At 44.4% G+C, this 26,954-nt stretch overlaps 1 protein-coding gene across 6 annotated transcripts in view; it reads left to right on the top strand.

The window, feature by feature from the left end:
* Window positions 1-215: 215 nt before the first annotated feature.
* Window positions 216-26,954, top strand: part of LOC105694267 (band 4.1-like protein 4A) — a 55,237-nt gene continuing 28,498 nt past the window's right edge. For 5 of the 6 annotated variants that reach the window (XM_012414769.1, XM_012414766.1, XM_012414765.1 and 2 more), the window contains exons 1-2: window positions 216-575; window positions 8,777-8,996. In XM_012414769.1, coding sequence (XP_012270192.1) covers window positions 8,883-8,996 — 114 coding nt within the window. In that variant the 5' untranslated portion in view covers window positions 216-575; window positions 8,777-8,882. Of the gene's footprint in view, window positions 576-8,776; window positions 8,997-21,381; window positions 21,519-26,954 lie in introns of those variants that run through there. The other variant, XM_012414767.1, reaches the window with a different exon arrangement.

Raw genomic sequence — 26,954 nt, 5'->3', positions numbered from 1 at the left:
GCACTGGGCGCGCAATCGCGATCGACGGAGCGCGCGCTACGAGGAGCCCGCGTGAGCGAGCGAGACGGAGCGCGCGGCGAAGGAAAGGCAGAGAGAAGGGAAGGAACGGGAAGGAACGGGAAGGAACGGGAAGGAAAGGAAGGCGGACGAGGTAGAGCCGCGGCGTATCCGAATCCTCCGGTTGGCTCGGCTCAGTCCGCTCCGAGCCAAGCGGCTGCCCCGAAGTTGGCGTCGCTCGCTCCGCTCGCCTTGGCGCGCAGAGTCGCGTAGAGTCGCGCGGCGTACGAGGTACTCGCTCTCCCACGGGACGCCCAAGGCGCACATCGGCGGCGTTCCTCGTCGAGGCCCGATCGGCCCTGTCCCTTGGTCCGCGGGCGCCGCGCGCCTTCCCAGAAGTCGTCGCCGAGAGGAGCACCGACATGTCGAGGATCGCCGACCCCCTGGGACACCCCGGTCGCTGGTGACCGACCCGGAGGACCCTCGGCGGAATTCTCGAGCGCCGCGCCGGGCGATGACACATCGGGGAAGGATCTGTCTCGGGTGATCGATCGACCTTATCCGGGACCCTCGAAGAGGTTCGTATGTCCGATGCGTTCCCTTGTATCGCGCACGGGAGACCGCGCTAATGGCGATGATTAGCTCGAAGCGATATGTCTCTGCTAGTCATCGATCTGTCGATAATTGAGGTGGGAAGTGGTTCTGGATCCTGGAGATCGGTTTCGGCCGCTGAGTTCTTTCCTTTTCGGGACTGAGTGCTTTGCACTTCGCGGAGTGTGGGTTCGTTTGATCGCGATCTTAATAAATATTTATGCTGCCGTTGTCGATATCGCGGGAACGTCGGGCGAATTTACTTGAGAATTTTAGGGTGTACGAAGTTTTACTTTTCTTTCAAAAATGTTTAATAACCGAACGTTTGGAGAACTGCGGAAGATTAGTTGTAACGTTTATAGTTTTGTAGTTATAGGTTTCAATGGCGGTTTAAGTTTTGCGCACAGGGTTGGTCCGTGATTCGCGGGATTGCAGATCAATAATACGGAGATTCTGAGAAAAGTGCGCGGAAAACGGAATACGTTATCCAATAACTGTCGTGAAATTGCCTGCCTTAATTATCGACATCGAAGGCGTTCAATTAGCTTTACAATATGGCGAATTAACACTTAGTGCCTTAATTAATTCCGGATGAATAATTTTTCGCCGCTACAGAGAGGAAATTAATGCCAAGGGTTCGATATCTTCATATATCGATTTCTTAATTCTCCCTCGACCGGCTTAAGTAATTTTTTTTTATCCGACATGAAGGCGCATAAACCTTTACGGGATTTTAAAATTTATTTTTCTATAGGCGGTTGAAGATTTCGATTAATTCAGCGATAAATTTTCCTTAGCTCTAACTTAAAATGTCAAAATCTTCTTTCTCTTTATAATGAATATGACAATCTCTTATTGCAAACAGCGAATTATAGACGTCAAAATATTTGTACACATATTCATTAATCATTTAAACGATTATAAAATGTTTTTTGTAAATATTTACGGTCGACCGATTTACAAATAGGAGACAAAAAGAAGTCCGGAGATCATTTAAGTAGCAGAGTACTCAGATTCGTTTTAGAAACCAATGAATCGCCGTTCCGATTACGACCGATCATTTTCAAACGATACGACCAAAGCGTATCCCGCCGCTCTCGTAAATCCTCCAGCTGCCTTGCATTCATATGCATATTTGCAAATCGTACCCTTAAGCCAGTCCGTATTCACGAACGATCTACAGCATCGCAAAGTGCAGCGCAGAAATGCCCTCAACCGATGAAAATAATTAATCAGTTTTTATCACCTGCCAGAGATAATAGAAGAGAGCATAAGGTGTTTTTATCTGTTTTTAGACATCTACTTCGTCGTGATGTTTGAGTTAAAAAGGAATTAATCATTGTCAAGGGCGAATAATCGAAATGAAGAGCATTAAGATGATGTTATGAGGAATGAAGAAACCTGTTATGAGGAATACAAGAATGTGATAAACTTTGGTTAAATTTGATAAAAAATTGTTTCTACCTATAATTTTTGTTTCAACTATTTGAAAATACTTTCTTTTACGAATCTCCTGTAATGAATTTGTATATTAGCAAAGAAACGGGAACAGGAAATGTAAATATACTTTTTTTAATAAGACGGATCTAGGTGAATATTTTATGGAATTATAGATTTCTGTAATCTTGGTCGTTAAAATGTAATCGGTGTGATTCCGGTCTTTGCGCATCAACACTAAGATGATGCGGCAAACTCTGTGCCAGGATCTTGTCAGGTTCTTCTCGTCATTTTGTCTTATATTACTGCATGCGCATTTAGTTACCGTTTTATATTCTCTGTATCTTTACAGCTGTGCAATTAGCATTCGAGCCATCGTTTGATTGCCATTTCGTAACACTGATTTACTAGTCACTGCAGCGTGAAATTACTAATCTACCAATGTAGTTGGAATAGCATATCTAAATTCGGGGTGGGCACGTTTGCCGGTAAAATATTCGCTGATAAACGTTTTGCTATCATGAACAGCAATACGACAAATCCCGCAAAACCGGCACGATGGGAAAAATAACAATTTAGACAGTTATCAGACATTCGGTTTTTTCTGGATTTCCGGTTTTACTGGATTCACCGGTAATCTCGCGCTCGGCAAATTGTTTCACGGAGAAAAGTATTCATCCCTAATATGGGATCAAGAACAAAAATGACGTCATTTGCAGGTCATTTACGTACGGAATATCACATGTAAAATTACTGCCATAAATTAATGCGCAAGAAAAGACATTAATAAAATTAAAATGTAGGCAGATAATATTTTCTGCGCAAATAATGATTATTTAAAGTAAGTTTCAACTCGACCTAAAGTGTCCTTGACTTCGCAAAGAAAAAAGTAATGCAAGACTTTAATGTCACATTACAAGAGGGGTATACAAAAATTTAGTTAATTCACGTTTTGCCTTGCTTTAGCGGCGCATAAAGTGTCTTAGGAATCCCTCGACATGAGTACATAAATGTAAATAAACAAAATGAAGTCTTTAAAGGAACCCATGTCGTTTATGAGACACTATTTGACGGTGCTATTACGGCTATCATTTTCAATCGGGAGAGTCTTAGTACTCTTCACTTGCTTCATAAATCTCTTTTTCATTCGTATACATAATATTCCCTAATAGGTTCCTTAAGTTGAGTAAATTCGCAATTTCTTATTTAAGGAGAATATGCGATAAACGAGAATAATTCATTCTTTTGCCACACATCAACGATAGTTCGGGAGATATGAATGGAAACCAATTTCGAATTTGACTTGGATATTTATTGGCTCTACTCGAGATATTCCTTCGTTAATGGGAGTTTAAGGCTTGAATGAAATAGGACACGGAATCGTGTCAACATAAATGGTTAACATGCAGAAGGACAACATACCCAAAAACATGTTTTTTTTTCACGCTTCAAAACTTCGGATGTCGATTCTTCTTAACATGTTCCGTGCCACGCCGTGTACCAGCTGACTTTACCGCGTACCACGGTGATACACGTGGAACGGAACGTGTTAAGTTTAATACCGGGGTTCTTCGAGAATATAATGTATTTCAGGCTATCGAAACATTTCCATGCAATTCCAATAATGGATCTGTGATAGCCGGACTTTTCAATTGCAATGCATATAAATAAATAAATAAGGCTTAAGTACCGTCACGTTGAAACTAAGATCCGCATCCCATTTGTCTTTTTAGAGATGTCTTCTGGTCGTGAGACCAGAGTCCCACGCATCACAAGAAGGTTCCGTATACCGGAATAGCAATTAAGAGACACACGGTTTGCCATTCGTAGAAATGTTATTGATTTCACGCCGTTAATTTACGGTTAGAATCAGCGATTACAGTTGCGCGAATGTAAAATTCCAATTTCTCAGACGAATGGAACTTCGAATTTTTACATTTGGTGTTCCTTCGTTTGCACATCTCTGACACCCTCGCACAATCTCCGATTGTCTCGGGTTAAATTATAATGCAAATTATTATATCGTGGGATTCTTTTTCGGCGTAATCGTTCTTTTTCAAGTCAGCTTCGAGGAGAGGAAGTAAAAAATCTTAAGTAAGACATCTCCCAATTCTGACAGTGTGCGCGCAACACCTGCAGCGTTGAAAAGACGTTTTTCTTTTCTCTTCTCGAATATAAAATGGAAGTTCCGTGTCGCCACTTTCATTAACGTAGGCTCGCCAAGGAAGAGGGAAGAAACCGGAAAGGGAGCACGAGTTCGGGCTGGGCGGCAATTGGCCAAAAATCTGGGCAGTCCGGAGTAACGGGCGTCACAGAGTGATTTCTTCGGTTGTCGAAATCGGAGGTGATTCCGCTAGAAGCGCGGGCTATTCAAAACTCCTCCGGAGAATGCAAAGCGCGAGCCATTTATTTCGCCAGTGATTCGAGGGACGTGGAAACATTCTTTCCCGACTTGATATATTGCGAGGTGGACAATGTCGCGCACGCGACTTTTTACTCCCACTGACGGCCTGATCGACAGCGTTGCTAAGCAAATAGCCGATGAACAAGGGGGAGAATACCTTCGCCGTTATCCTTTTTCAACAGTTTGCCGCTGTACGACGAGCACATACGTGTAGAAAAAAATGTAACGATTCGCCCGAAGGCGTTCTGGGCCCTTGGTCGATTTAAAAAATGTTAAAGGAATTTGTTGTCGTGCAACTTTTTCGAATATTGATTTCTTATTATTTTTCGAAGTCAAACAGTTTGATATTGGGTTATTAATTAAGTCTTACTAAAGTCAATTGAGTCTAATATATTTTTTTTACTTTGTTTTCTTTATGGGGTCGTTCTTTTAGATATTTTTCTTCAATTTATCGTTTCAGGAGTTTGTGTTCGGCGAGGTATCTGTTTATTAGTAACCACATAATTACCCACCTCTACGCCTAAAAAAGTTGATATCGAGCACTTAATTAATTTGATTGAAATCATTGAAATTTAACATATATTTTTGGTTCACTTTTTCCACGGGTTGGCTCTTTCAGTAATTTTTTTCTTTATTTTACCCGGAGTTTAGAAGTCCATGTCCAACAGGGCGTTTATTTGCCAGCAACCGAATAATTGACTGCCACTAGGTAGCCGTTCGGTTTCCTTTATTCGAGAAGACATAGATGCAAATGCACACCCCTGTACGAGAGGAGAGCGGGAGAACGTATTCCGCGGATATAATCCGGGCTTCGGTTATGGGTTTAAGTGACACGTATTTACGATGCAAGTGAAGATAATAGGATGCGGAGAGGCAGACGTTTATTGCATTGTACGAGACTTTGAATTATTACGAAATCGTTTTGGTAATGCCTAATACCATCATGGTTAACGGAGCCGGCCGTGTTAATTACTCCCCCGTTGTTTATTGCTTCTCGAGGAAATCGAAGCTCCGTGACCGCGAACGCTGCCCTACAGAGTGGAATCTTCGCGGAGTGGACTCGGCTACATAATTTAGAAACACCGAGTAACTTATCATTCACTCTTATTACTTTGAGCACAAGTATTACTCGCGTGCACTCCGCCTTGAAATAATTTACAACTCTCGGCATCGAGAATAATGGTACCATTCTTACGGTGGGGCCTAAATCGCGTGTTACCGCTCAATCGCCGGGGACTATTTGGCACTTTTTCTCCCTTTCTTTTATTTCCGTTAATTGTACCAGTCCACTGCCGTGCAGTAATGTTTGATATATTGTCGCCAAACAAGTTCGTAGTTTCAATGATGACGGAACGGCGAGTCGTGCGTTCGCACGCGACACGCGTGCCTCGCGTGTCAACGAGGACGGATCGAAAGTAATTAGCAGGGTCAATGGAATCGCTCTCGAAGCGCAAATTCCCTGGGAATTCGCGCCCCCCGATGCGAATTCCGGGCACGTATGGCCCGAAAGAACTCAAAGAGGATAACCGCGAGGAAGTCGCTTTTTACGCGGATTGCCGCGGACGCGGCGAGCGCGACTCGTTTTCGACCGTTCGCTAATCAGCGCCCGACAAATTTATTTCATCCTCGCGAGGCGTTATCGGCTGCTCGTACTTCCTACTTGCATTTATTTTTATTTGATTTTTTCTTTTTCAAAGATTTTACGAGCACCGTCCGGCTACTCGTCTTTACCGTTACAAGGTGTCGACTTCGGTTAAAACTCGCCTTACTCGCGCATTTCGCTCTGCTTGCACTCCCATGACGTTTAATCAAAATTGATTTTTCTGTATTTTTCTACATAATGTCGGCTACTGCTGGGGACACCAACTACGGTAGACGAGTCGATTTATCTGGAATAAGCTTCGATAAAATTGCGTAAAATGTCCACTCTGGCTTCTGTCACGGAAAATGTCCTTTGAACCCGATTCCATTAAATTCCGACTCAACGGTAGGTCCGTTTGACGCAATTAAATCTCATCGAAGCAGATGGGTATCGGCTAAATGACATATTTGATTAAACCCGATTGACCCGTTTCGACGGTATTTGGCGACTGAAATTATTCAATCGGTTTGAATTCAATTTATTGAGGTAAATAACGGGAGAGATCCGTATCAACTTTTGTTTGCGGTTAAATAGAGACTTTGAAAAGCGAGTTTCGATCCTTCTTGGCCGACTCGAAGTTGATTCGACGAGAAAAATCTGGGAGCTCTAAGTGGATCATTTTTCTCGGCAAACCTGCGGCGTCCCGCAAAGTCGCTCTCGACCGTTTCCTCGGTTGACAACTTTACGCCACCGGTTCACAAGGGGGATTTAAGGCCGTCGCGAAGTCCCGGGAAATTAATGCCGGGGCGATTCCATCGTGCCCGCTATTTAATTTGGATCCTTCCGCGCTGACACGCGAGGTGAGCATGTCGCATGCAAAACTCGCGTCACCATAGGTTAATGAATTACGGCCGGTCGTGAAACACCTTCCGTGAAAGCAATTAAAGCCCGTTCTTTCATTATCCTTGGCGCGATTTTAGCTGACGCCGTTTGGAGCCTTACCGAACGAGCTGCTCGTTCGGGATATGAGCTTCCCTCGTTCGGTACCGTTAGATTATCGAGCAGTTCGATCGGCGACCGCAAGATTAATCGGTCTCGATTTGACGCCTCGGTTTTGTGCCGCAAACCAGGGGGCAAAGCCATTCGATCCGTGCCTTCGAGAGTACTTTTATTGGGAGAGTATTTTTAATTGCGAGGTATGTAGACTGTATGCCGTACCACCAGATAGCGGGGGATAAGAGATCGTTCTACTGGAACGCGAGATAGTCAAAGGAGTATTCGAAAAATCTCACTTTACGCTACACGTGTATACGTGACGTCGGGAATGCACCACGTCGAAATATAGCTACGTACTGGCTTCACGGTAAATAAAGTATAAAACCCATTACAAAATTACGAAACGTAGCTGGAATTTATACCGCACTCGGCCCGATTCCCATATCGCGATACCCATATAGTTATCAAGAATGTCCAACTCCACTTCGCAAGATTGCGTCCCGTCCGATCGAAACGAATATGCCTGGGTGGGGGTGTAATACATTAAGATCTCGTGGATCTTTGAGGCGAGAGCTCGAGATTCTTTTTGGTGATCGGGTCACGCAATTGCGCGACATATGCCGCAAAGGAGTCGCTTTTCGTCTAACCTGTCGTTTCGGATCATATTTGAACCTCGTTTCTTAAATTGAGGATCGAACTTAGAGGATCAAGATATATCGAAACATCCCAAAATTTCCAGTTGACGTAAAATAAACCCTAAGGCTCCTCCTTGTACCTCACTAGTAGCGCTAGAAGACGTCTTTTAACGCTGAAAGTGAGGTATGAGTATGGATTTGAACAAATTTGTTGCAAAATTACAAGAATTTCTGGTTTCTTGTCACGTTACCACCCTTTATAATTGCCATACATGCGATTTTTAAAGCTCGTGATTATTTGTTCCCAATCTCGGGTGCACCCGGCGGAAGTACGTATGGAAAATCGGAAAATCATTTGGACATTCACGACGAGAACGCGATTCTTTGACGGTATCGGGCAGGATTCGCAATTGCGGAATGTGTACCACAAACAAGCCATATTCCGTTCAACCTGTTCCTCTGGTGGGCGTATTTGAAGCTCGCCTTAAATTGAGTACTGGATGTAGAACATTAAGAAATGTCGAAAAATCGCAAAATTTGCGGTAAAAATGGAATAAATCCTAAGTAAATTTATCTGAAAATTACGGAACGATGATCATCCCCATATAGCTAAGTATAAAAAAAAAACCCTACCCCTGATCACGTTATCACCCCTTATTACCTTTATTACCCTCAAATTCGTGATTTAAAAAATTAAGAGCGTCCGCCTCCATCTGGCAGTTCATACTTTTTAATTCCAAACGTCGAGTATCCGGTCAGAGATGCTTTTACGAGAAGTTCTTTCTAATTTTCGAGGTGAGAACGTGACTCGTTGGCGATACCGGATAGCCCGCACAATCGCGTAGCTCGTACCACGAAGAGTCGCGTATGGTGCGACTCGTCCCTTCCTGTGGGCGCGTTGGAAGCGTTCGAAGCTCGTCCCTTAAGCGCTTCGAGGTCGCCCCACGTCGTGCCGGACGATTCAGCCTTTCTCTCGCGGCTTCGACTTCTCACGTCCCGGGGTATATATCGAGCGCAAAGGCACATACGCGCGCCTTTAACGGGTCCCTAGGCGTATATGCTCGCGCCTTAACGGTAGCCCGTTACGACTCCGTAGGACACTGATTGGATTACTGGCGTTCCGACGGGTTTCAGGATGAGCGGAGGCGGCAGCCGAGGGGGCAGCTTCTGACCGCGCCTCCGCGGAGGGACGCCCTCGGGAAACGGGGACCGAAACCCAGGGGGGACCCCAAAGGGAGCAATGGTCGTCGAATGGCTGTGTCCGGGACTCAGGCCCACGGGTAGACGTCGTCCTCGACTACTGCGCTGCAAGGTGATCCTCCTCGACGAGCACGAGCTACTGCAGGACGTCTTGGTAAGTCTCGTCTCCTCCTTTTCCTTTCCGTTGTTTTCTTTCGTTCTCTGTCCGCTTCGACTCGCCGGACTCCGCGAGTCCGTCGAAGCTACTGGAGAGAAGTTGGTATTACTCCATGCCGGTGCAACAGACGTAGGTACTCAGGGACTATTCACTCGGAAATCAGTGAAAGCGATTTCCTTCTTTGAGAACCGACTGTCTTTGATTTCATATGATAAACAACAATGAGATTCGGTAACAAGTGACGTTCGACTTTAAAATTGTGAGAATGTGTCGGTGATTTCCAACGATTTCCAGTGATTTCTGGTGATTTTTGCTTACGATTAGCAGCTGATTTCCACGTGATTTCCAGCATGACAGTCCATGACTTCCTGAGTGAATAACCCCTCGGTAGGTACACTCGATACCGCGTTACGTTTGCTCCTTACTTCTTCGTTACATTTTCTGTTATTATTAAATAGAGGATGTAAAAGCGGCAATCGGGGTACTTGAATTTCGTCGCGTCAGCGTACGTGTTTTTGCAAATTGTATGTTTTTCAATATTCAGTAGCACGTACGGTCGCGGTACTCTGGAACCCGAGCAAGAGAAACGGTGCTCTTAAAATAATGTTTCGGTTATTTTTACTTGACGCGCCTGATTAAAAGATCTCTAGTTATCGTTAATGAGAAAGATTAATACGACTAGAAAATTCTGATTACCGAAACCTGATCGAATATATGGTTACCTTACTCGGATTCCTAAACTACTAGATAAATTTCCAGTGGAGAACTCTTGTTCGTCCACCCAGACATTCTCATTGGATTTTCCAGAAAAGGTATTAACTCAACCAGATAATATTTCACTGGAAATATCCAGGACGTTTAACTAGAAAAATAGTAAGAGCACGTTAAACCACCTAATCCAGTTAAAATAACCGGAATTCTGGTTCTTTTAACCGGACTCACTTTTTTAAGTGCAGCTAGATTTTGCGTCAATTATTTGATAAGTGTTCCGAGCTGATTAGCATATGACGCTCGTTACGGAGTTCCATGGGTTGTCACATATGGTAAATTGAAGCCCATCTACCGAGCCGACTTATTCCTTCGGTCCCAGGTTACGTACTTTGATATATGCGATTAATGATGCATGTCGATGGCGATTGGTAACGGGCGTACTAATTGTAATTCGGCTCTTCCGTAAGCAAATGCCTGCGCTGAGATTCCCATTATGTCTGCGCGAAGCCCTTTACTCGCGTTCTCTCTGGCACTACGTGGGAGCGCGCGAGCGTGTCTATTTGATAATAAGCACCGTGCGGTAATCTGCCGCAGTCGCGACGCGTAATGGGCACCCTGTTAATTGTGGATCTGCCCCGAGGACGAGGCCGTTCGCTAGGTGGTCCGTCGAGGCGCCTTGCCTGCGCCTACGTAGCCTTCCTCTCGAATTTCTTCGGGTAATGTCGAATCGCGACTCATTCATCGACTTCCTCGATTTAGCGATAGGTTCTGATTAAATTACGGTCAATAGAGAAATATGTATATGGAATAAATTTCTGGTAGAATTTTACTATGTATTACGCCGTCCCGATCCGTCATTTCGATGGAAAAGTTGCAGCGATGTCGCGCCGATAGTACTTCGGACAAGGAGAGGTCGTATTAAAGCGGTTTAGGGATTTTCATGAGTTTTGTACAGGTTAATCTAGAGCCAAAATAAGGAGACACGCGTCCGAGCATTATTTCAATGGGACATATTTTTCGAGGTATCAGTATTTAAAATGTTGTAGATATCTAAACGTGTCGAATATATTTTAAGGGTAAACCAGCAGACAAAAGTTACAGCTAGTAAAGTAGGTAGAGCTTCTACGGCGTGCATGCTAAATCGGGTATTTGCTTTTCGTTAACATATACGGCGACTCGGCAACATTCGAATACGCTAATGTTAAGTTATTGTGGAATGTTTAAGTGCCAAAAATCTGTTAATATTTATTTTTGATGATCGTTGGAAGGAAGTTGGAGAAAAGGTACCTGATCGAACACAGGATCTAGCAAATACCATCAGATACCATCCATTGCAACTGACGCTCGTGTCTTCTGGTTCACCTTTAACATGTTGACTGCCACGCGCATTTTATTTGACTGCTATGTCACCCGAATATGGCTGACGTGGCGGTTAACGTGTTAAAGTACATTCGAAACATTTAGATATCTGAGAAATTTTAAATGGCGATAACTCGAAAAATAAAAGACCCATTTGAATGCGTGTCCGATACGTGTCTACTTGATTTGGCTTTAGATTTACCTGCATAAAGCTCCTTAAAATCAACAACTCGATTGATGTACCCTCTCCTTGTGAGCAACTTCTTGGCTGCCGAGCTGCCCAACGTGTGAGATATGGTTTGCCGGCCGTGGCCTCTTCCCGAGAGAAAAATACGACTGTTGGATCGTAATAACACCGCAATATCGCCCTTACCTCTGGAGATTTTGCTCGTTTCTTTTTTTCTTTCGTGGAAATATACCTTCGGTAGGACTTTGTCTTCTTCGTAATATTCCGCGTAAACGGACCGGAGCTCGAACTGGGGGGTACGTTTTATGAGGCTGGCTCGACCGCTTTGTATCCTCGTTGTTAATTGCGAGCGTTTGACGCCGTGTTTCCGCTCTTTTTTTATTGTTATTCTTAATGATTAGATTACTTTTATGATGTCATATTTTGGTCCATAAAAATGTTACCGAGGGATTCTATTTGGCATTCAAGTATTGGAGATTGTAGCAATTGATGAAATTTCAGGCGAACAGAGAAATGAGACAGTTACGATGTGATTTCAAGCAGAGTTACCTGAGTATAACGTGTAGCCCGGCTGTCCAACGTGAGATATGGGCGTCGGTACTCGACCGAACAAGCCGCCCATTCGGACTGCAGGATTGTAATAACCTCGCATTACCGTTTTGAACCGCTTAAAGGTAAATTTCTCTTCTGAACGAAGTTCTTGGAAAATTATTTCCTCGTCGAGATACGAGCTTGGCTTAAATAGTACTTACATTTTGGATGGAAATGACCGTGGAGAGGATAAAGAAGAATTTCTTTAAGATTTACTGATAATGCAGATATACAGACAGAGCCTCATTTATACATCTTGTCACCTGAGACAGAAGCTCAAATTTGCGTCCCGATTGGATAAATATTTTTCTGATGGTTAGACAAATAAAACAATATAAAAAGGATAACATTACATGTATTGAACTTAAAAATACAACATTGATTTCCTAGTTTTAAATTTCCATATGTTCGATGTTTAAAACTGAATTTTTCTTTCTTTCAGCGAAGTAAATTCATTCTTGCGTCGTAATTGATAATCTTAGACGAAACTTGTTCAGTTGATGTTATTATCATAATTGGTAGGTTTTCTCGTGCTAATGGTGAATGCCAATAATTTTCAATGTTTTTAAATTTGCTGAAATTCCTTTCTCCAGATGCAAGAGAAACAGGAATTATTAGGAATAATTTTGATGCCATTTTCAAATTTGGATAGGACTTTACTAATTCATAAAGTATTTTCATAAAGTATTTTCTAAAAAATCTCAGAAACTGCAGTATTATTTGACAATATTTATTACTTTAATATGCATCTTAAAACTTGCCATTTCTCCAGAAATTTTATCAAGGTTTAAATCATCGTTACGTTACAAAACTAAGTCAACCGTGAATTTTTGTAATTCTGGAACACTTACAGACGTGAATTTGTTGCCTGACTAAAAAATTTAAATTTGTTTCAAGGCGTAATAGACGAATGAGAGAACGAGAATGTGAGATTTATGCGCCCCCTCGTACTTTGAACTCGAGGCAAGGGCAACGTTCGCCTCACCCTTAATCCGGCTTTGCCTACAGATGTATACATATAACATAAATGTGAGATGCAACAACGAGAAAACCGATTTCCAGCTTCCGACTTCTCGACCTGAAATGCTCAATGGGAATTAGATTAGCCTCGCTCTCTCTGGTTTCCAATCCGTTCTCCTGGGGTCCCGGTACCATCCATCCAGATGTGATTTTACACATATTTTGCATGAAAGTATAATGCATACTGCATGCGCTGCGCTTTGCAAGTGTCCACATTCAAGGAATCGACAAGTCATACGCGTGAGGGAATTGCGATCGGTTAACTGATTCTTTTTTTCTGATACGTTTCCCTTCATACGATAATTGTTAATTCCTGTCGAGCTAGCAAGCATTCCGACGCGCCTCCACATCCGTGAGTTACGGTGAAACGTTCCAAGAACATTACTGTCCGTGTTCTTCCGTAGACTGATATGCGATATTGAGGCGAAGCTGCTGCCTTACACGTAGGCAGCCTCATTTTCATGAGGGCCGGCCATTAAGCTCACGCGATTTTCGCGCGTTATTCCGTTGAAGGGGTTTTCTGGGCTGTCAATCATGTTAACGCTAAGTGATGGGTTAGGAAGAACAGCAGAGGTATTGACCGCACCCCAGACCGCGCCTCGTCTCAAACTGTCATGGAACAGTTATCGAACTGTTTTACGAAGACGGAAACTAAACGATTTCTTTTTAAGTTCAAGAATCCGCGTTTTCATCTTTTCAGAGACTTCACCCTGTAGCGTATTTCGTTTGCACTAACAGCTTTTAAATATCAAAGTAACGTGTCGGTTTCTAAACGCCTAAATAATGTACAGTGTCTCGTATCGATTAATTAATCCCTCAAGGGGAGAAAGAGGGCGGGATTTTTAACTTAAAGTTCCTTTGTCACTTTTGGTTTTAATTACTATTTACCGAGTTATTAACAATTAAAATTGGCAAAAGAGAGTACGCAGGGCTGTTATACACAGTGGGGACCTCGCACTTGCAGTATGCTTCTTCGGTAAAAATTTTATTTTAATTTGTTGAAACTCAATAATTCAATTAAATTCATTAAAAATCGCGCTAACGTCTTAATAAAAAATACTACATATTCCTCGAGCGTCGACGCGCCCGATTTCGGCGGCACAGCTCTTCGCGGTGGTTCGATTGCGCCGAGTTTGATCAACCAATCGCCGAATCTCGATCATGCGATCGGAATTTTTTTCTATATATATATATCTTCTTTATCTTTATATATATATATATATATATAGACACGAAAACAGCGCTTTAGTAAATGGAGAAATTAAAAATAAAATAAAATGAATAAATGAATGGAAAATTAAATTTTAGTCGGGGGAATATATGGCATGCGCGAGGGGCCCCACGACGTGTTGCACCGCTGCGTACCGCGGCCACACATCGTCTCGTTGACCACATTTAATTGTTAGTAACTCGGTAAATAATAGTCTGAGCCAAAAGTTGAAAAGGAGTTTATAGTTCAAAATTCCGTTCTCTTTATCCACCTGAAAGATTAATCAATACGAGACACTCTAAACAGGGAGAAAGAACTTCAAATATCCACTTTTTTTTCAGATTTTACCTCGTCCTTTATAAGAAATTGGGTTGAAGAAGAGGTCGAGGAAGAACATTGGGTATCGAATTTTCTTCGGGTTTTAAGTATTCGTTTCTCAGAAATCGGGCTAAAGGAGCCATTACGATCTAGGAACATATAATCCACCAGCGCGAACGCGATTCGGGCGACAGTCCTTCCACAGTGGAAAAGAAAACAAGGCGCGTTAGCGTGGGTAATCCGCGTCGGTGCTCGGGAAGGCGCTTTGGCGGGCGAACTCGCGAAATGGCATTAATTAATTCCAATTGCGGCACTGCTGGCGGCTTCCCCGGCCTGCTATCTATTACCGGGGTCCTCTCTTTGGAAAAGCTAGCACGCAAGGACGAACCTCGACGGCACGACGCGGGAAGCGTCCTTCCTCCGGAGAAACGGCTCTCCCCATCCTGCCAGGAATCCCCGGCAACCCGGTTGTATATCGCTGGCACCGTTGCGAGTTATAATTTTGTGGATTAATAATATTTAGTCTCCGGAGGGGCCTCTCGAGACAACGGAGAGCGAGCAGCCGGGCCGAGGCGAATTCGCCCTGGGGCCATGGTGAGCTATGGAGGGTCGGTCGCGTCCGGTCGAGCCGAGCCGCGCCGAGTCGAGCCGGGCCGGGTCGGGCCGGGCGGATCCCTCGTGGACCCGCGAGCGACCCGCACACCACCGCGTTCGCCGGATGCCGGCGCAACCTCGCTCGCTCTGCTCTGTTATTAGGCGATACACCAAAATTGGTGGCCCCCACGGCGTCGTGCTAATTTACGCGCCTTTGAGAGACCTCCGAGCGGCCACGGCGGTACGGCACTGTCGCGCTTCGACCGCTTCGACCCCTCCGACCGCTCCGACCGCTCCGGCTCCTCTCTGGCTCCTCTCCGCACTGCGCGGGGGTGCTGCGCTATGCGCGTACACCCCTGATCACGTGGTCCGATAGGCGCACTCAGGAAATCGTAGGATGTGCGAGTACGCGCGGGATCATCCGTATCCCCCATCCCGTGTTATTACCGTAAGAGGGAATATCTCTTTCGGAGCAACTTTGAATTGGTACGCATTTAGTGCCTTTGGAGACCTCCGGGATGTAATCACTGACTTCCTTTCGGGCCCAATTGCAGGGTAGGTCGCGACAAAGTACGCTGGGTTGTTCTTGTCAACTCGACCGGCCGTTTACGCCGTTGCTTTCTTTTTATATCTCGGGCGGACTTCGATGGTATGATATAATTTCGCGTCGGCCGAGCACGTATATGCATATACCCCATCGGAGTAGAACCGTTAATAACTCGATCGTAATGACGGATTTCAGTCGCGCAATTTTTTTCACAATTAACTGAAGTGTTTTCCTTGTTAATTATTTACTTCACATCCGAGGTAATTGGATGCAGCTCCGATTTCAATGTTTCATTCAATTATATCGACGTACCGATCCTCCCCTTCTGTGGGAGGGGCATGGTCCTGATTTCGTGTCATCTATTTCTGAAAATATTTTACCCGATGTTCGGTAGGTAATGAGATTAGATTGGCAAGCCGTACGTGTCATAAAAGTAATCTCGTTATTTTTCGATCACTTCTGGCAAATGAAGAGGGCTTGGCGAGATTCTTAACACTTTACCGACCGGCGAATGTGGAAGTAAATGGCGATCACGGGCATCGCAAAACGGATTAAAAGGCTTCCGGTCGGTAAAGTGTTAATATTCCGCATCATTAATTCTCTCGCTTAGTTTTGAATAATTCAAGTATCTTGCGTTGGTGCCTACATCTCGTACGGCGATACATGATGCGGCATCGAAATCATTTAATGACATTTCCAAGCGTCTCAGGAATCCATACAGATATCCGTATCAGTAGCATGTAAAAGCCCACACATCTGGAAATCAACTCTGTACTCTTTTGTTGTCCGTAATGACCTTCACATTTACCGTCAAACGAGGACTTAATTACAAGTCGCGTGAATCTTGAGCTCAGTACATGTAGAAAAAAAGTTGGTTGACCGACCAAAATCGTTTGATTTGCTAAAACCTTTTGATTAAATGAACTGAATTTCAATTCACTTAACTAAAGTAGTTTGCTTCATCCAACTAAAGTGTTTCGATCAAACCGTTTTGTTAATTTTATGGAATATTTTAATTGAACGTATCAAATTACATTAATATTTGGCTTGTTCTACTACAATACTTTATGTAACCAATCGAAAGTTATTAACCAAAGAATTATGTCATGTCCCTCAAATTGTTGTTCTTCTAATAATTATATTTTATGATTAAACCAACAACAATTATACAGATTTAGCCAGATATTTTTCAGCGTCTACCAATTGGAGAAACAAAAATAAAGCAACCTTTCTAATTCACGTTTCATTAATTCGGATACATTATCAGGGCAATATCGTGACTCGGGTCAGTTTGGGCATTGAAGGTTGCAGGATTATGCATATAACTGCAAGCTTCAGCGAGGGCAGGAAATCGGGGTGATGCGTTTCCTCGGATTATCAATCCGGTTGAGTAATAGCCCCGGGAGTAATTATTACGGATTATTCATCGGCGGACAGGAAGAGGGATCGGCGAGGGCCTCAGGAATCGCTCTTCTCCGGCGACGATTAGCGATCCGCGATGCGTGTCCGAGTTCGTATTAGCTCTCGACATCGATACCGGTATTCCGCGGCTCGTATCCGCGATTTTATTCCGCGACGCGGAACCAGTTTCGCGCAATCGCTCTAAGTGGAGAAAAAGGATCCGGGATGAGTCGAGATAATGCGGCCGGACGAGGGCGATCCTTTCCGACAGAACCAGATAGACCGGCGACCGTCTCTCCTCGTTTTGGCCCCGCGACTTCCGGGGATCGATTTGTTTCTCGCACTACGAGAAAACAACCGGATTATGTCGGATCGACAACCTTCGGCATTGCGGCCCTCTCAAGCCGTCAACGTTTCCGCAAAATGCGAAGCTTCCGCCTCGATAAAATCGCGACCGAGTCTCTAAAAAAAAAAAAAACTGTTCGCGCAAACGGAAACCTTCGAACGTTATCGATAGGTTCGCTTGCGTAAAGAGAGAGACAGGCTTTATCGTCGTGATTGATTAATCGTCGCCTATTTTGCTGTATTATATCCGATCCGTGCAGGATCCAGATGCCGACTTATGAGTAGAGGACTCGGCGTTTAATTGTCGGCCCTCGTTCCGACCACGTCGGCAGGACGCGAAAGAGATATTCAAATCGCCGGTGTTGAAGGTACTTAAGTTGATACTCGACGACAGGAATTCGCCTGCAATAGATTATTTTTTTATTAAGTTCTGCATACGTTATAGTCTGCTCCAACTGGAGGTCGTTGATGGCCTTGATCAATGGTCCCAGGAGACCCGTTTTCAAGGCTGTTTGTTATGTCTTGGTGTTGTTTCCCTACCGGACCGTCGAGCATTGTACCAAAGTAGTCGACTCGACGGCAAAATCGCTCTCTGCCTTATCCGAGGCATTATCCGTTCATTGCCTTCCATTAATCTCTTTTCATCCCCCACGATGCTTCTTCGGTCTCGCGACTGAGATTCTCTCGTATCTCCGTTTTCACGGGTTCAAGGGAAAGCGCTCCTAGAGGGGAAATCCGCTCTCATTCATTGAGATCTTCATTATCAAGCCCAGCTTTCGTGAGTTTCGTCAATACGTGGATTAACTAGGGTCGAGATATTCTTAGCGTCCCGTTTTCTAGATTCGGGACACTCGCGCAGAACGCTCAACTTCCGGCAACTCAACTGGGTACATCTTATAAGGTTCGTCCGGGGAATCGCTTAATCTGGCGCAATCGAGGTTACGTTCCTTCCCTCCTTTTTCTCGGCGGATCTTTTCACCCCCGCGATGCCTTCTTCGAGTCCGCCGGCGAGGCAACGTCCGCACGCATTCCTCGAAATTTCCACCGTTAGCGGGCTCGGTTCTTGCGAGTCCTTGCAATTACGCCAGCTCCTTTCTTTCCTGACGTGCATAGAGCCCAAGGGCCGAGCCCTCGGCGAAGAAATGAGTGGGAGAGAGAGAAGAGGGGCTTTAGGGGTATCGGGCTCGGGCTTTTTAAATGGGTCGATTAGTCGAGACTCCTCGGTCGGGCTACAGGGTTTATTATCTCCTTGGCGGAGAGAACGGTGCTTCTTAGGAAGACGTTAAGATCCCTCTCGTCGCTGCCGCCTCTCCTTCCTTGGCGGACAATCGATAAGCGGCTGGAACACTTAGGCACTCTCGATTCCCACAACAAACATCGCTGGGGGCTGAGTAGTGCGAGAGAGCAATGCCTAAATAAATGGTTGCGCGTTGGGGTGGAAGGATGAAAACTGAAAAAAACTACTGAAATCGTTCGGTGCACGCAACCTAAAGATGATTACCTACCTACCTATCTACCTACCTACCTTCCTGCCTTTCTGCCTGCCTACCAGAGCGGGCCTACGGCCGGACCCAATGGGGCCCCTGAGGCCACCGCGGCTCTAAGTTGCCCCGCACTTTTATTACGGTCCTTGCTGCGTCTCGGTTTTAATTCTTACCCGGTACTCCGACGACAGAGAGATCGAGGGAGTACCGATCGGATACCGAAGGTCAGCGTCTTGTGCGCACTGTGCATCGCGACTTTGTACCGGGCCCTTTTGCCGGTGAACGGATGCTGCGAAAGGTAATTACCTTGCACTTTTATTACGCTCCTCGCTGTGACTCGTTTTTCATTCTTATACGGTATTCCGACGACAGAGGGTTCGAGTTTTCGAGACCCGAATCGAAATTTTAGGCCTTCTTTACGCCTGCGTAACTCAAGTAAGGTCTCTTTTGGTCCTTTTTCGCTCTTTTAGTCCTCCTTTCGACCTTTTACCTTCTAGTTTAATCAAATTAAGTCCTACTTTAGACCTACAAAGTAGAAGAAATCGAAATATCTGCCACTTTTAACATCTGAAGTAGGACCTTATGGAAATGGGTGTTATTCCCACCGTTTATGTGTTTCGCCACGAGTCTGCTTGTGGACTTGTCAGTAAGGCTTATCAGGCAGACCCTGCCTTAGACACTGAAAAATCTCTCCTAAGCGGGAACCCGGGAGACTTCGCGGGTTCGAATTCCGCTTAGGAGAGATTTTACAGTGTCTCACTACAAGCGGTGAGCCTACTGCTAGGCTATCGAAGGCCTGTGGAGAAGTGAGAACTTCTAGTACATATATTTTATAATCGCCAAAGACCTCAAACATATGAAAGTCTATCTTATCAATACCTATTTAAGACTTGTAATTGATGATCCTAAGTAGGATCAAAATTTTTATTCGGGCGGTACTTTTGACGGTAGAAGGATCAAAAGAGTAAGTATCCATCGCATACCGAGGGTCCACGGTCTTACGCTCTCTGCGCATTGCGGTATGGAATCCGACTTTTCTACCGATGATCGGATGCTGCAAAAATTAATTAGCCTGCACTAAACGTTTATTATGTTCCTCTCTGCACTTTTTTTAATGCTTACCCGCTAAGCCGGATTTCCGTTTACAGAGAGATCGAGGGAGTACCCTTTCTGGTACCGACGATCTACGGTTTTTTGCACTCTGCTCATCGCGAGTTTGTATTCGACTCATCTGCAAATGAACGGATGCTGCTAAAATGAATTACCCAGCATTTTTATACGATCCTCTCTGCGTCCCCTTTTTAATCTTTATGGGTACTTCTGATGACAGAGGGATCGAGGGAGTACTCATCGGGTATTGAGGACTCACGTTTTTGTACCCTTCATGTATCGCGACCTTATGCGATGCATCTTCTGCCGATGAACGGATGTTGTAAAAATGAATTACCCTACACTTTTAATACGATCCTCTCGGCAGCTCTTTTTTAATCCTTGCCGGTACTTCCGACGATAGAGGGATCGAGGGAGTACTCATCGGGTTTCAAGGCTTGCGTTCTTGCACCCTCCATGCATTACTACCTTGTACCCGGCTCTTGAGCCGATGAACAGATGCTGCATAAATGAGCGAGCAATAAGTGGATCCAAACCACTTTGTCTTGTTACCTTGGTTCCATGGTTGCACACGTTGGGACTTTTGCTTTTTACAGGATGTGGCTTAAGCTGCTAGTCTACTTTGGTCTTAATCCACCCAACTCCTGGACCGTAAAATATGCGTTTCTAAGATCAGCAGGCTCTAAGTGATTCTTAATCCTTTGCGCGTTACTCGTATCGAGGGATTACTCACACAGGAAATCTTGGATTTTAATGCCCGAAATCACGTGAAAATTAGCTGGAACTCTCAAGCAGATATCACTGGAAATCGTTGGAAATTACTGTAACATTTCCACAATTTTAAACCCGAACGTTGTTTGTTACCGAATCACGTAGTTGTTTATCATATGAAATCAAAGGCAGTTGGTTCTCTAAGAAGGAAATCATTTGCATTGGTTTCCGAGTAAATAGCCCCTCGATTCGTATCTCTATCTTCGTACAGTTTCCGTTCCTGGTGGCAGATCGGTGGGATGGAAAATCAGCATGTCGCACTAAATTAATATCGAACGGGCCTTTGATAAGCACCAGTCTTCCGTAGTCCAATAATTACGTGCTCTTCGTTAATCGAGTAACGTCGTTGAACGCACCGCGCTCTTACTAAACGAAGGCGGGACTCGGAGCAGGAAGAGAGGGTTGCAATAACCGATGGTTCTTCTTTTTCGCCGGACACGGCGACAGTGCTGTGCCTCACTGGTCAGACTCGTCCCCGTCCATGCGAGAGTATACATTATTGGTTAAGGCTGTTAGTCTAGCTCGGCTCTACTCTTCTATCTTATCGCATTCCACCTCTTACATAGACGGGAGCGCCCTTGACTGTGCGACGCACATTTGCGCGTAATGCAGAAATTGCTGTTCGCGGTGCCATCCGTCGGGAATTTAGAACTAATTTCAGCCTATATTTTACGCACTTTTTCGCCTTGTTAGTTACTCCGCGCTTTCATTACGTTCATGGCTGTGCTTTGCTTTTCATTCCTTATCCGTTACGCTCGACGACACGGGCCTCGGGAGGATGGAGTAATAGATGCCAGGGATGGAAAAAAGAGCGACCACCTCTCGTAAATGTGGATATCGCGTATGTGTCAAACGCAATGCGTGCGAACGGGTGAGTAAAATTTTTTTTTTAAACAACCTCAGGTCAAAAAATGCTCAAAATTCGATAAGTTTTATCCTTGACTTGATTTTAATAAATTCAATCGTTTTAGCAAAATCGACGACGGTTCGATTGAACACAAAAATCTGCTTTTTACGGTGACGCAAAACCCTTAGAATCAGTTGATTCGAATAAGTACTTTTTAAAATTAAATAACAGTTGTATAGTTTAGCCTAAATTTTGTTTCGAAACCAAAATTTTTGTAGTTTTACGACATTTCTTAGATCCTTACGAGTCATGTACTACAATTTCAGTCAGGTTCATGAAATACTTTTAAAAGAAAAGTTTTATTTGAATCGACTGGTTTGAAGGTTTCACTTTATCTTAATTAAACGTACAAATGGCTACGTACGAGTGATATTAGATAAAGCTACGTTCCGTTGCTTGTTCATTGCGTTCCATTTCGTGCACGGTAGCGGCTACTCTTGGCTGAACGGCATGATACCTATGCGTGGTACAAAAATAGCTGTTCGTGCCATCGCATGCTAGAAACTGAGAATTCAATCTCATAATTTACACCTCCTCTTCCTCTTGTCAGAATCTTCGTAAACTGCTAAGGGCCCTGATAACCTCGCCTTTACGCAACGCTAGAACCGCTATAACATGCTTACTTCTCTCAAAATGCAAATCCAGCTTTCCCCAACGGTAGACGAAGCACGTCTTCTTCATCAGACGAGTAAATGTACCATCGTGTTGTTTGTCTTCTCTATTAAACCTTCATCTCCGGTCTCTCAGATATCCTGCATATGCGGGCGGAAATTTTCTTTACTCATGAAAGATTATAATTTGGATACGATCATTTAATTCCATACTCCTAAAAATTAAAGGAGTCGTTACATCTTTTTTAAACAGTGCTTGTACGTTTGTATCATTTTGAAACTCTACATGTCGAATTAAGTAACGAAATCATTATTTTCCCTGTTGTTCTGTGACACTAAAAAGCTCGCGATTGTCGATCAATACCTGAGGGTCGTAAATACTCGGGCTGGGGAAGACGGGCTCAATTAGTGTTCTGCTGAAGGAGGACTTAACCGCCAGCAGATAGTTTCGCGTGTGAGTAAAGTTACTCCGGATTTCGATAACAAATAATAAACTATATGTTTCATTCGGTACAGTGAAGAACGCGCGATTTTATGAAGGTGGTTAGTTGACTCGGCAACTGTTGACTGGATTCGCGTTGACTTGGCAACGAACGAATTTAATGTTCAATTGACTCGGTAACTAGAACGAATTTACGTTGACTCGGCAACGTTTTTGAGAGAGACCCGAGTTGTCTCGGCAACTATCGGTTGTAATCTGATTTTTACAAATCAGAGTGCATAGTTCTCTCTCCAACTCGGTGGAAGGAGGAAGTCAGACTTGAGTCGAGCATTCTCATTGGCAGGGAAAATTCTCGAAGGTTCAGGGTTCCCGCCCTCGCAGGCCCTCACGAAACGGCCGGTCACGTAGCCGCGGATTCGCGGAGAAAACCCTTGAGCGATGTCTGGCCGCCAGAGGCGGACTTCGGAATTTTTGAAAGTTAAAAAATGTATTCGCCAGACGTCGTCGCGTGCCTTCGACGAAAACCTTCGAAAAAAGACCCTTTGAGAATGCCCGTACTCATGTTCATTGCCCTCCTTTTCGTGGGTTGCTCGGGCCCTTCGGTACGCGTGGGAAGGACTTCAAGTTTTCCATGGGCCTTGACTTGAGCGGTTAAAAAATATTAATTTTATACTAATAATTAACACGGATGGGCTATCGACGCTCCACCTGTTACACTCTCGAGATGTCTCACGGGGTAAACTTTCTTGGGATACAAATGATCAAATATTTCCTCGCCGATCTAAAACCTCTGAAAAAAGTGTTGTTGCATTTTTAAGCCTTGTTCCTTAATTTCATAGCGTTCTTGGTGGGTCTTGAGGTTACTATTTTATTTATCAGTCTGGCGTCCCGAGCCTCGTTACCGCGTAGGAAGTTCCCAAGTTGATGATGGTGTATCTAACATCTCCGTTGAATCTTATGTCCCAAGCTTAGTCATTTATCGTCTAACTTTTCACTTAAATTCTTTAAATGTATCACTGCAAATCCACCGGGCACTGAAAGCGTGGGCGAAACAGGGTTGCGACACGATGATAAAAGGGGTTACTTTAATGAACCTTTACTCTAGATCGGTTCTATATCGACGCCATTCACTTAGCTTTCAGAACACGTGGTTATTGTAATTTTTCACTTTTTTTTTAGACGATCAGGTTTAATCGATAAGATCTGTTAACCGATCTCTAGATTTCTTCGACCAACTGGTCTGGTAAGCCGACACGGTTACTGCATTGATTTTGATTTCTTTTAAGCTCATTGTTTGTAGTGGCTTCGAGGGGAAATCAGTATCTTAATTTCGCATTGCATCTTTTGCATCGTGTCGGTAGCTTGCAGTGGTCAGCGCGATGAGCCGTGCATTCGCGACTCTGACCGCCAATCCGGATCAAATTCGCTTTATTTTCTGTGTCTTGTGTCCACGTCACATGGTAACGTAGTCATTATGCTGATTATAAGATGAAAGTAGACCAGGTATAAAAGAATGTTCAAATACAACAAGCGTTGATATCGAGAATGAGAGGGTACCTGATCAGATGGCGATATTCAAAAAAATTAAACCATGAATGCAAAATTAAAGAAAAATCAGTCCACATTAGTCATGCGTGCATGTGGCAGGAACATGCATTGTATATAGGAAATATTTGAATAAGTGGATACCAAGGTACTTTCGGAGTCTGTCCGGTGACTCATTCACGGGTAGAGAACAATTGTTAAGGAAAGTAAAACCGGTTCCCTCGTCAAATAAGAAGTACACATGTGATCAATTTTCACTGCTTCCTAAAGCCGTCTAAAAATAATTAAACGGTAGAGTATAATGACTTACGTGACTTATAAAAACCGAACATCAATTGTACGTGTGTGATCTCGATTTGTTAAACCAAAGGTCTGTTCTAAGGTCGGATTAAATTTTTCTATCATCGATGAATTTGAATTCTAGATACATATACTTCTCGCGACCGTTCTGCACAAAATTGTTAAATAAATGGACGGCCGACAGTGGGATGTTTTAAAGCCGCTCGAGAAATTTCGTAAACAGGTTTTTCGTTGTTTCCGAATAATTGAATTTTAAAACAGGCAATGCACGACGCGTTGTGATGTGCGCGAGGAGGCATCTCCGGGTCTCTCCAAGAAGGGAAACGTCCATCCAGGGCTGAGATGCGTCCCTCGACGAAGCGACGCCCGTTGCCTTCTCACCTGCAGATAAATCACGAAAATAATGCCAACATACCTTTTACTACATCCTCAATCACGAAAAAGTGCGTCCTTCGAGGTGCCCTCGAAGCGAAATCGCGGCTTACGTTCGATCTCCGTATACGGTACAGAAGTCACGCATCTGCAGAACGTAATTGTATATACCGACTTAACGCACGCAGAATACTTTCGTTCGCCAAAATATTTCGCGCGACTTTACAGGTATTTAGACTCTACACAACTCAATATCATCTCCATGCTCGACATTAATTTCAGGGAGTTTTAATACATTAGCAAGAATTCTATTTCAAGCTATCAGTCCCCAAACGCAACCAGATCTTCCATTCTGAATTTCCCCATCAGCCCAATTCTTTTATATTGCCAAGTTTATTCACCTCTTGCTACATATTCCTCGTGAAAGGAAGATCGGATTCAGAGCGCAGTTCAAATTTGAGCCGACACAATACCTCGGCACCAACCCGTGGGATCCTTCGTTCTTTTTTTATATCGACGAAGAGCGGACCACTCGACGTCTCTAACCGACGGCAAAGGGTTAAGAGCGGTGGAGCCGATCGAGCGGTCGTCCAACTTTGCCTAGTTCCGCGATTACTCGGTCAATCTCATTACGAGTCCGAGCATATTTCGTGCACCAGGCTCGGCTCGGGGGTCCGAAGATCCTCGGCTCGCACTTTTCCGTGTACAATGCCCTTTGGCGCGGCGGCACACGAAAGGGCAGTGACATCGTCCCGAGGACTGGCCGGCACTGGTCAGTCCCCGATTCGGCCCTTGGGCCTGATTTATGCGCATTTACGTGTATTTGAGCGCATCTACGTGTATTTGCCCGCATTTACGTACCTGCGTTGCGCTCGCTTACGTGCACTTAGGTAGGTTCGTGTCGGTGGAGCCCGTGGCGTATTCCCTGGGCAGTTGGATCCCGTCTACAGGCCTCGGGCCCGCGACTTTGGGAATTGGTATTCCCGGTTAGGTATGAGTCGGCGGCATCGGTATGTGGACATTATACCCTTTGTATGCCGATGTGACACGCCTCCGTCACGTTTGCGGGCATGCTACGAGGTCGATAAGAGTGGCGACGCCACGGGCTACCGAGAGCGGGACGCGTGTGGATGCCATACGTAAGGACCTCCGCTCGTGCAGCGTGTAGCCGGTTCCCTGTCAACTCGCACACGAACTTCTGGAAATTGACCTCGCGGCTTCTTCTACGCTTCTTTGTTCCCTAGACCTGATCGCCGTTGGACACCGATTCCTCTCGCTTTCGCGGATTTTTATTCGCTTAGCTTTTCGTGGACCTCGCCGGGACAACGGTGTCCTCGACTCGGCAAAAACTAACGTTTTTAGATCCTGTACGAGGGAGTACTCATTCAGGAAATCACGGATTTTAACGCTTGAAAGCATGTGGAAATCATCTGGAAATTGCAAGCAGGAATAACTGAAAATTGTTGGAAATCACCGATACACTGTCGCAATTTTAAGGCCGCCCGTTACTTGTTACCGAATCGCATTGTTGTTTATTTTATGAAATCAAAGGCAATCGGTTCTCAAAGAAGGAAATCTTTTTCACTGATTTCCGAGTGAACAGTCCCTCAATTTCGTGTTTCTTAGACTCTCGATCCTCAAATCGGTAATCTAAGCAACGAAGAACCTGTGTCCAGAAAGAAATTCGCACGGATTTTTCTATTAAGGTGATACGAAAGTGACAACTGCGGTTTAATCGTTTATGGAATTTTTCTTCGAATTAGGCGAATTGGATCGTTTGATATGTTACCGTGTGGATGTAAATGCCCTGAGGAAACTCCAGACACCCATGGAATCCGATTTCTTTAACTTGATTATAGACTTTTTAAAAAAAAAGAATGTAATTTTAGGAGGGTCAGGACCTTCATTAAGGCTTCTACATTCATGTGGTAGAAGTTGAAACAACTCGATACACCCAGTTCGGAGAAGAATTTCATAAACGATTGACCCCTCGGATGCCACTTCCAAATCACCTGAACGTTTCTATTAAATATCTCAGTTTTTCAAAGCAACGATATGAAGGTACATCGCTTACGATTTCTTATCGCTTCTCCTGTGCGTTACTGTCGCTGAATAAATCATCGTCGAGAT

This window comes from Orussus abietinus, unplaced genomic scaffold (assembly GCF_000612105.2).
Source record: "Orussus abietinus isolate OABI.00-Male unplaced genomic scaffold, Oabi_2.0 scaffold52, whole genome shotgun sequence".
NCBI lineage: Eukaryota > Metazoa > Arthropoda > Insecta > Hymenoptera > Orussidae > Orussus > Orussus abietinus.
The sequence above is the reverse complement of the archived record's forward strand: the minus strand, read 5'-3'. Positions and strand labels throughout refer to the sequence as shown.